We start from the raw sequence: 11,358 nt of genomic DNA on the forward strand, positions 1-11,358 counted from the left end.
TCTGATCATCTTTACTTCTCTGGCCTGCTCCTGTTTCTGAATGTAGAATCATTAATTGATAGTGACAATTTGAAGAAATTTTTAAACTAAAATTCTACTAATAATTTAACTGTAATTGAACACTGGCTCCAATTTTTATTAAAAACTGACAGCTGCATTTATTGATTTGATGAAAACTACAAAGACAATGGACACTATAAAATGTAAATAAAATGTGGAATAACTTGCAAACCCATATTTTATTCACAATGGAAAATATGTCAAATAGGTAGCTTTTAATTTGATTGTAGTATCATGTCTCAAAAAACTGTGTGTGTGTATGTGTGTGTACTATATGGGCCATGTTTACTACTGTGTAGTCTCTTGTCTAACAGCAGACCCATTTTCCTTTAAGCTTTGGAAACTAAGGAGACAGGTTTCAAGGCTTTTTCTTGACACTGATTGTGATGTTGTACACTAAAACCTGCTGTTTTGCCACTGCTCATCAAAATCATGCACAGAAAAAAATGGCAAACAAACTGTAAAATAATTTAAACTATACATGTGAACAAACCCTCCCTATTAATGCCAGAATATGACCAGAGTTACTGGCAAAGGAAAACCTTGACTATTTACCTCAATTAAAAATAATCTTAGACTGGATTGGAACTTTTGTACAAAATCAAATGGCTGGTAATGAACAGATGCAAGGCCATTGATGCTTAAACCCTTTTCCAAAAAAGAAGATTTATGTTGTATCACAAGAGGAAAGTATAGAGTTCTTAAAGTTGAGTTATTTACATTTTCAGCCTTAACGTTTTTTAATCATTGTGCTTTAAATCAGGAAAGCTGACTTCATTTTTCCTGACTTAAAATTCTTGCTTATGCTAAAGCAAACAATAGGAAATTTTTGATGAAAAGTGCCTTTAAGTCAACAGAGTCTGAATCAACAAGGCAGCCCTGAGAGTGATCCCACAGCTGAGGATTATTTTGGGATTGGTTTTCCACTACCTGTAGAGTGAAATTACTCCGGAGAGAATAATCTGTTGGACTTTGCACCAGGAGAGTATGTCATACATAATGACAGGAGGTCCAAGCTGCTCCACATAAAGAGGCTAAGAGCCAGCCTGACATTTTAGATACACCACCATTGTTGTATAGGCTGTCCTCACCAAGCTAAAATTGCCAACAGTGTTCGCAGTGCAACATTTTTGGTACTAAATAATGGTTTTCAAGTCATCTTTTGCTGAACCTTTTGTTCAACAAAATATTGTGTTTTATGTACCTATTAGGTCTGTTGAGATATGATAAAGGCAACTGGATTTGTAAGCCAGCCAATGTGCACTGATGCATTTTTGATATATTTAGCCCAGAAAAATGAAGGCTTTTTATTACTTTTCCAAACCTACTTTGAGTCCTGAGACTTGAGTGTTTTATGTCATTTTTTTGGTCATAAGCTTTCCACTTTCCTTTCTAATAATCACAGTTATTTCTAGTAAAATAATTAGGAATACTTTATTGAAAATAAATAATGTTCCTAAGCACAGGTTTCACAGCAGTGATGTGAAAATGTGAAGGTGTGTAATCGAGAGGAGTGAAAGTGCCACATCCACAAAGAGAGAGACAGAAAAACAGGATGAGAGCAAAGGGTGGAGGAGAATCATAAAACACTAAACAAATATATCTGTATATAGAGAGAGGAACTTGCAGTACATAGCAATCAGAACTCCATGTTGCTGACAGAGACATCCTTCTTGTGCAGACTGAAGTTCAATCGCCATGGCCAAGGTAATTAAAACAGACTTTAAAATATTACATTTTAGAGTTTTACATGGCAGTTTTAGTGTGTGATAATGTCTGAAAATTGTTGGTCTTATACCTTATACCTGATTAGAAGTGCTCAGTGTAAGCATCATTATTATCTGTGTCGTTCAATAAACAGTGATGATGTTTTTATTTTATTTTATTTTTTTAAATCCATAGTCAATCTTAAATAAGATCCCTAAAAAGTTATTACTAGTCATTACTAAAAACAGGTCCTATGTCAGCACATCTATGCATACACTGAATTTTGTTCTGTGTTGAAGAAAGATTCGAATTTTTATTGATTTTTAATGCACAACAGTCCAAAGGTCTCGTAGCTTCCATCAGATTAGTGTCAGTTTCTTTTTGTGTTTAGAGGAAGGCCAATAACACTGAGGTGTATATGCTCAAATGTAGCCCTGCAGTTGAATTTGCTTTCCAAGCACATGTTTAAATACCTTCCAGTAAAAATGAGCCTTCACTGCACTTGTTCCATTTTCGAACCAAAATGTTTTTTGAAATATTCGTAACTTCATCCTAAAATTTTAACTACTTTGTACCTGAACTGTACCTGAACTACCTGAACAAAAATCATCAAGATGTTTGTCTACATGCTTGCAAAAAGTGAGGGGTATAAAAAGTCTTCTTTTTTTCACTGAATATCCTTTTTTATATTGGGCTATATTTGGTTAGGGCAAACTAATCTAGTGATTACTATTCTGTCCTTGCAATGAGATCTCATTTTCAAAGCTCATTGTTTCTGCTTCAAAGCAGAAGTGAGCTCATAATTAATAAATCAGTTAAAATGTCCTTACCTCACCTACAAAAGAAGTGCAAACTCAAACTTATCACTGGATTCATGAAGCATGTGCAGTGACCAGTTTTGCTCACAATAACTGCATAAGAGGAGACAAATACTCCAGTCTCAAGAAACAGAGGTGCGTCATGTCATGATGCCGTCACCTCAGTGCTACTGTTTTTGTTTTGTTTTTATTCCAATAAAGGTAATACATACTATTGGTGATATTGTAAAAGTGAGTGAGATTTTTTGTTTTTTATTTCTTGATTGGCTGCATCAGTCTTGTGTTGTGGCTGTCTGTGGAGTTCTGAAAGTGAAATTCCTAGAAATATATGTGTAATGATGTCACAGCAAAAATGACAGAGCAGGTGGGGTCGTATCTACCAACTGTCTTCACCAGACATTAGTGTAAACTAGCTACTGATCAAGAGGCACAGTATCGGTTTGGAACTGAAAGGCATTGACAGTGAAGGTATTTTAGTGGTTGACTTTATCAGAGATGTATTTGTAGGAGCTTCCATTAAAGCACACAAAACAATTTCAGGTTTACATGGTAGAATAGTTCGGAATAATGCAGCTCTTGCCTCTGGATAGGTCTACCTGATACCCCCATATTAGTTTTCTTCCTATATCATCATAATAATAACATTGGCCCAGGATTGTGATTTTCACAGGATAACCGATGCCCTCTAGAGGACTACATATATCCCACAACATGCTAGAATGGCAATTTATAACATCTAGCCCACAAAATACAGTTTTTGTGGGCTAGATGTGAATGTGATGCTATTCCTTCAATAGTTTGTTTGAAGTCCTAAGTAGGTGAAATAAAATACGTACTTCCCCTAATTCTCCTAAGCATTGTACTAATACCATTTCATACCATAAAATAGTCACACAGTGGGCCCATCTATTCAGAACCATTTATTGCAAAGTTGATTTAACAGTATTGCCAGAATGTTCAAGGTTCCTTTATTACATGTTGCCACCATTTGGAGGTACAGACTGCGAACAGGAAATAGTAACTTCCAAACCTCTTTATAGTAGAGAGGAATTGGGCTCTTACTAAGCAGTAAGAAACAGAGGGCAGTTTGTCAATCTTTTGTTTAAATAGCCTTTTAGTCATTGTGAATAAATTTCTGTATTTGTGATTTTTGTGTCGAAGCCTCAGAAGTGATAAACAGAATATCGTTGTCATATTTTGGTTATGAGTATCGAGTATAAACTAATTAATTACTTGTATGGTTTGTTCTTAGGGGAGGGGCTTAAGCTTTATGAGGCTGAGTTCCTGAGGGTGGAGTTCAAGGTGGCTCTGTAAGAATAAAGGCTGGTCGGCCTTTGAAATTATCTGTAGTTGATTTATAAGTCTCCTTCATTTTTTTAACAGTTTGTTTGTACAAATTTACTTTTGGTTGTTCATACCACCAACCTGTGCCGCCTGACTATCAGTATTTCTTCTTTTTTTTGTAAACAAATTGCACCTCAGGTGAAGAGAATCCCTGCATCTGTGACCTCCTTAATGTGCCCTCTGGATTTGTGCTCCACTTGAGTCTCAGTCCTAAAGAGCTCACACAGTCACAGAAATTTTTAATATTTTACTTTTATATCAAAACCACATTTATTCTTCTTCAGCGTCCCCAAATTTATCTGCTCATGATGCTTTCAGGAAAAAAAACATGCATAAAACCTGCACTTTCATATTACCCACAGTATTATTATTATTTAAGACATTGTTGCCTCACTGGGAGGGTGTGCTTGTTTTTAGAATAGCCTTTATTGTCATTGTACAGAGTACAACGAAATTGGAGTGCCACTCCCTTGGTGCAAGTTTCAATAATAAATATAAATGTAAAATATAAAAAGTACAAAAAAAACAATCGTAAGTACTCAAACAATAGTATGTACAATATATACAGGATAGCAGCATTAATATAATGACAAGGTTTTGGCGACTGCAAACATTCAAAAATATCCACATTAGAAGTAAAAACGAGCACCAAACTGGAGAGCTAAGAGCCGCTGCACCCGTGCGCGCCGCCATCTTGAGATCAAACTTTTTAGGCATTTTTAAGATTTTAAGGCACTAATTTGTGCTACTTGATAGTAATAATTATTGAGATAAACTGAGCAGCTACATCTTGGTATAGAAATCAGTGCACTGTCAGTAGAACAGTAAAGAACTTTCCACTCCCATGTTTACATATTTTCAAATGTGTCATCAGGCTAAATGCCCCCCAAAATACTGGCACTGTTCCTCTTTAGTAAAATCCAACAGAAGTGACTGCCCCTTGTGCAAAGCACTAGTAAATGTAGACCTAAATATCACATCACAGCTTTGACCAATTTTTTTTGTCTCTATGGGCTTTCTTGCATCACATATGCTTAAAGTGTTTGTTTGGTAGCATCTTGCAGTAAAATGGCTGATCATAAGATGTTAAATGTGTTATGTTAAACACAGAAAAAAGGTAAGTTGTAGATTATGGTTTTTAGGAAATATTTTTTGTTGTTCATGTTTAATTCCTTAACATTATTTGTTTAATTCTATGACTCTTTTCCCTCTTGCATTGGAAAATAAATGGGTGTGTGGGTGCAGTCCTGAGCAGCACACAGCATTACATGCTTTACTGTTACCTTTTGGTTTTTCAACAGCTGTTATTAATCCATCCACATGTACCTTTTTAATGGTTATGGTATATTGAGCCTGTTGGCAGTCTATGACAAATAAGAAGTGAAATATAGTAACAAATCAAATTAAGGGAGAATAAATAAAAAAATTTAAAAAAGACTCAGCGCTACTACTCATCTTTAGATAGACACAGTTTATCAAAAAAATGTCTTTCTTTTTTTCACTCAGGTGTTTAATGATCCCATCCATGGCCACATCGAGTTACCTCCACTTCTTGTCAAGATCATAGACACGCCCCAGTTTCAGAGACTACGAAAAATCAAGCAACTTGGGGGCGGTTATTATGTTTTTCCAGGAGCGTCACACAACCGCTTTGAGCACTCAGTTGGGTATGTCAACATGTTTGGAGTTACACATTTTTTGATAAATTGTTTGTTTTTTCAGTTTTTTTCATGGTGAACTGTGTGTTTTGTGATACAGAGTGGGGCATTTGGCAGGAGAGCTTGTAAAAGCTTTGAGGGCAAAACAGGAGCAGTCACTGAACTCAGAATCCCTCATCAATGACCGAGATGTCCTTTGTGTGCAGATTGCAGGCCTTTGCCATGACCTGGGTAAATCATACACGCGTTTTTCAGTATTACATGCATTATATTGAAGATGTAAGGTGGCTCTGTCATGTAGTCCATACACCCCTCCTTCAAACAAGTTGTTCTGTTTGAAAGTTGGAGGAGACTGTTTTTTCCTGGAAATTTACAAAAGTATTAATAACCAAATATAATCAAATAGATTTTTATTTGATTTTTGTCAGTGCCTTACAGGAATTTATCACAAGTCACCCAATCTGAAGTTCACACACATTCACCTTTTTTTCCCCCCTTCAATTCAAGGTCACGGGCCTTTTTCTCATGTCTTTGATGGAATGTTCAACCCTCAAGCAGACCCAAATGGTGAAAAATGGGAGGTAAGAAAGAAAAATATTAGTTTCAGTTTGTGTGAAATGGGTCGTAGCAGTCATTCCAAAAACTGAAACATATATAAAAATACAGAAAAAAATGGAAATGGACCAGCAATTATTTCGCTGTTTTTCTGGTCTCATTGACTACTTGAAGCACTACAAAACTTTATTTCCACACACTTTGAGCACTTTCTCTACTTTACATGGCCCATTGACAAATACATATTAACAGAATATGCACATCTTTGGATCATGTGAGAAGTACCTGGAGGAAATCCAAAGTCCATACAGAATAAATATAGGTTCACTGAGTTAGCTCCACTGTGACTGAAGACTGAAGACTTAAAACAAACTGTCTCTGTCCAAAGTTAGGAAAATCTGAGCCTCTGTAAAAGAAACTGAAGAATACTAATTTAGATGGATGTAAAAACAAAAAACAAAAAACAAAATCATATTGGTGCAGGCAGGGGGTGAAAAGAAGAACAGTAAATCTCTCCTTTTGTTACTGCTGTCAATATTTTGCATCTATTATGATGGGGCTTTTATTTGTTTAAATAAAATTTAATTAATAAATTTGCCAAGTAACATTAGCTACAGCAGTTCCACTAAATGGTAAATTAACAATGAACATGCATTTCACTGGTTAGGTCAGACCTGTTGGCTTTGTAAAAGGAATTGTGACTGTTACATTTGAAATTTGAAATGCATATAAATGTTGTTTGATTACTTATTACCTGAGAAGTTAACCTGTGTTTTTGTTTGTTTGTTTTGGGGGGGGGGAGGGGGGGTCCACTTTGAATCTGTGATCATTAAAATGCTTGTCTTTGTGTTCTTGCAGCATGAGGATGCCTCTATATTAATGTTTGATCACCTAGTGGATGACAATAAACTGACGCCAGTGATGAATGAGTACGGACTGATAACAGAAGGTGACAATGAGAATGACCTGGTGTTTATCAAGGAGATGATTAAAGGATCTGTGAAGAACAATTCACCTCTGAATGAGGTATTCATCGTTTTTTTTTGTGTGAATGTTTTGAAATCAGTCAGGATTATTCCTGGAAAAAACTGTGCCTAATGTTATTATTCTGGCTTCATCTCCACAGCAGTTGTATAAAGGTCGAAACAATGAAAAATCCTTTCTCTATGAAATTGTGGCAAACAAACAAAATGGAATAGATGTGGACAAGTTTGACTACTTCGCAAGGTGAAGCTTGCTATCCAGTAAAACTGTCCTCTTTTAACTTGTATTGCTAAATTTCTCTGTGTCAGTTCCTGTTGAACATCAACAATATTCAATAATGTTTGTTTTACTACACGATATGAAGAATCTCAGGAATACTTTGAACATCTTTGTGGGGGGAATGGTTGTTTTTTGAAATCCACATCTTCTCACTCCTATTTCAGGGATTGCCACCACCTGGGCATCCAGAACAACTTTGACCATCGACGCTTTATCGTATTTGCCAGAGTGTGTAATGTGGACGGGCAGTTACACATTTGTTCAAGAGACAAGGTGCTGACCTGTTTTGGGTTTTTTTATTAATTTTGAAAAGAGCGAGCTATTTATCTCATTATCTGTGACTAAACTATAGGCATGCTTTCAACAGGAAATGGCAAATCTGTATGACATGTTCCACACAAGAAACTCTCTCCACAGAAGAGCCTACCAGCACAGAGTAAAAATGGCAGTAGAGATTATGTGAGTACCTGTAGTTCAGGTGTCAGTACTACACAACATTTAATTTGTCTACTGTCTCACCTAAAACTGACATGTTGGCCATTTTTATTCAGGATTAAAGACGCTCTCTTAAAAGCAGGTCAGGACCTCCAAATTAAATGGGCAGAAGGGAAGGCGTGCTGTCTCTCCAAAGCTAAAAAGCACAAGGAGGCATACACCAAGCTGACAGGTAGAGGATTTGAAGTGTGGTGTTTAAAATTAACTACTCATTTAACTTTTAAAACATCTGAAGTTGTCTATACATGCATTTTATTTGTTCTGCTTGCTCTGTAGATGAAGTGATTGAACAAATACTCCACCATGGTGCCTGTTCTTCCACCCCTTCCTCTCTGGAGGAGGCAGCACAGATTATACAGAGGATAATGTGTCGAGATTTGTACCAGCTTGTGGGTGAAATAAAGGTCTGCAGTTAGATTTTCATGAGTTTGTATTACAAGTTCACTATTGACAGCTGAAGATGTTTTCTTATCTACAATTTCTAAACCTGACATTATGAATATGCAGTCATGGCCAAAAAGTTTTGACAATGGAACAAATTTTTCATGTGCATGGCTGCAAAAAACGCTTAGCAACAATAAATCTTTGTCGCTAATGTTGCTTGACGAAAGGAATTTCAATACATAGTCTTTAATAGTTATTCAGTAAACCTCTCTTATTAGCCCAGTTTAATCTCCATGTTTATTCCCTGTTGTTGTTAATAAAATCAACCTAATATAAAGCCTGGTGTCAGCACGTGATATGTGACTGGCTTTTCTGACATTGCCTTTTCACACATGCCCTAACAGGAGCTAGACAGGTATACACTACTACTACTTTCTGAGTATTTTTTCTATGTGTGAACTAAAACACCAAGCTGTAGATTTAAATATTTTAAAGTCTTGGAAGACCTAAGAAAGTCTTGAATTCAGGAATCTAAGAAAAGTCCAGTTTCAAACCGAAAAAAAATTGAAAATTGAGAAACACATGGAAGGAGTGTAAGGTAAAGGTTCTCTTACTGTTACCAATAATGAACAAATCTCTGTCTTCTCACTCCAATTTTTCTGACTTTCTCAGCTCAAGAAAAAAGACCAAGAGAAAGCAGAGGTAAGAATGAGAATTCATCATAAAACAAGATTAACATATCAATAATAAGATAAAGGCTCAGGTTCTCTCTTCCTTATTTCAGGACGTGACTAAACGTTTAAAAACAGAACTGACTAAAGTCATTCCTAAGGATGGAAAACAGGATGAAAACGACAACTTTGAAGTTAAAGTGAGTTTTTAATTTAATTGCCTTCAATAAGTCTTTTCTTAATATCTTGGATTTTGTTAATAATCATTTGTTTCAAAAGACGTTGCGAACCTCCAATGAGCCATTATTTACATGTGAATATAAACACCAGCTTCTCTGTCACACTTCTCTTTTAGGTTGCCAAATTTGACTATGGAAAGAAAAATGAAGACCCGATCAGTAACTATACATATTTCTACAGCAAGTTTAACCCTACCATTGGATTCAAGATCAAGCCAGAAGAGGTCAGAATCACAGTGCATATATAGGGCAACTTTCTGCTGCATATTTTTGTCATTTTTATGTCACTGTCCTTGTTGTCAGGTATCCAATCTTCTCCCAGAATGCTTTTCTGAGAAGCATATTAGAGTTTACTGGAAGAGACGTAATGATAAGCGTCTGGAAGATGCAAAGAAGTGCTTCGAGGCTGTGAAAAAGGTATTAATATTAGAGTCCTAATTACGAATTACAGATTTATAACTTTGCCTTTTTGGTTGTACTAATGAACTTTATATAAATACAGGAGGTGGAGGAGAATTAGAGTGACGTCAAAAAAGCAACACCAGGAGACGCCCAGTGAATCTGAAGATGTTAAACATTCAGACACTAAGTTTTAATGATACTGCAGAGATTCTGAAACAGGAATTTAAATCATAAAAGTTAAGTACTTTGTCTATTTTACAATATCTTCTTTTTGTTTTTTGTCTTTTATTTTAACTAAGTGGTTTAGTTTGGAAATTAAATATAACCAATATATTTACATACTGAATGATTTGTAAATCTTCCACATCTCCGGTTGATATGGTTTTGTGGTTAGCAAGGCTTTTTTACTTTCTGCAATATGTATCTATGTGAAGTAAGAACCTAAAATCTAAAACAAGTCATGTATTGCATAAACTATATATCACGCAATTTTCACTATTATATTATATCACATAGCTCAGCTCTGATCAATATATGGTTAAGACAAGCATTGGGTACTCTTGTGAGTTTTGACTGTGTGAAAATTTATTCTTTATTATGTAATGGGTCTCTAAATGAAAACCTACCAAAGGTTAATTGAAACTTTTAGCTGTTTTACTGTTTAGATGTGTTTGTTGATTTCGGGTCTATTCAAAATAAAAGCTCCTTTTCTCTTTCTGTTGTATCATTTTGAAGTTACACCAAAAGAAGAGATTTTGATATAATGCTATATTTATAAAAGTATATATTGACTTCCCATACATACAACGATGGAAAAAAGGTAAACATTTTAGTTTACCTTACTTTCCTAATTTAAAGGCCATTTATTTCCCATTTTATGGGGCATTTTCTCCTATCAATAACAGATGATAAACTGGTATTAAAAAGATCATCCAAGGCTGAGCCAAAGGAGGGAGGTTGCAGGAATTAGGCTGGGGAAGAAGCACTGATGCTATCAGGCTAGAAATGCACCTATTCTTAACAGCTACATATTCAGCTAAGTGTTTTAACGTCAGTCTACAATGTGGCAGGGTGTTGGAGTGGGCACCAGGTATTTATGACAACAGCTGATTAACAACAGCTGGTGACTTGAAGGTCCACACCTTACTACTGCAAACAAGCATCTACAGGCAGAACATACAGGAAGTAAAGGGGACAGAGTGCACAGCCAGATACTAGAAAACTGAGGTAGAGCTTTAGGACATGTCCAAGCATGTGGTTTATATGTAGTGATTTTTGAGAAAATAACACTAAATCAAATTACTGATGGTGAATAGGAACAAGTTCAAGGTATAATGGATGACTAAAAATCCAGCAGCAGGTTTACAGTTTACATTTATCAGAGTGAATTGTAAGCACCAAAACTGATGGTAGAATTGATTCAAATGGGGTTATCATCAGTACATTAGTATCATTAGATATAGTTATAAGAAATTAGAGAAAAAAAATTATAACTATGCAAATATTTATTTTACTTGTTTTATAAACCATTCAATTAATTAATCAAAGTAAATAGAATAAAATTGCTACACTTGTATTTTAAATATTTAAAGAACAGAGCAGACTACTATACAGTGTTGTTTAATCAGTGTGTTTTACCGGACAGCGTCCATGATAATGACCGTCTCTCCTTGACAGCTCCGACGGTTTTAATCCATATGAAGTTACTGTACATAACACCGCCTTTTTTATGCGTTTACGTCACCGAGTCACTTTATGTGAG

The 11,358-nt window shown here is 35.5% G+C and overlaps 1 protein-coding gene across 1 annotated transcript; it reads left to right on the forward strand.

The window, feature by feature from the left end:
- Positions 1 to 217: 217 nt before the first annotated feature.
- Positions 218 to 10,309, forward strand: LOC120718992 (deoxynucleoside triphosphate triphosphohydrolase SAMHD1-like). The gene is made up of 15 exons (XM_040007810.1): positions 218 to 1,767; positions 5,436 to 5,596; positions 5,688 to 5,818; positions 6,095 to 6,168; positions 7,001 to 7,168; positions 7,269 to 7,369; positions 7,570 to 7,678; positions 7,773 to 7,864; positions 7,957 to 8,072; positions 8,177 to 8,304; positions 8,957 to 8,986; positions 9,069 to 9,155; positions 9,311 to 9,418; positions 9,498 to 9,611; positions 9,697 to 10,309. The coding sequence occupies exons 1-15, from the start codon at positions 1,759 to 1,761 to the stop codon at positions 9,712 to 9,714; spliced, it is 1,446 nt and encodes a 481-aa protein (XP_039863744.1). The 5' UTR covers positions 218 to 1,758; the 3' UTR covers positions 9,715 to 10,309.
- Positions 10,310 to 11,358: the final 1,049 nt, after the last annotated feature.

The sequence above is a fragment of the Simochromis diagramma genome, unplaced genomic scaffold, assembly GCF_900408965.1.
Source record: "Simochromis diagramma unplaced genomic scaffold, fSimDia1.1 OVJJ01000545.1, whole genome shotgun sequence".
Lineage (NCBI taxonomy): Eukaryota > Metazoa > Chordata > Actinopteri > Cichliformes > Cichlidae > Simochromis > Simochromis diagramma.

What these genes read in the sequence shown, in the direction of transcription:
- LOC120718992 (XM_040007810.1), top strand. An exon ending in ACGACAACTTTGAAGTTAAA is followed by an intron (nt 9,156 to 9,310) that starts GTGAGTTTTTAA and finishes CTTCTCTTTTAG; the next exon opens with GTTGCCAAATTTGACTATGG. An exon ending in TCAAGATCAAGCCAGAAGAG is followed by an intron (nt 9,419 to 9,497) that starts GTCAGAATCACA and finishes CCTTGTTGTCAG; the next exon opens with GTATCCAATCTTCTCCCAGA.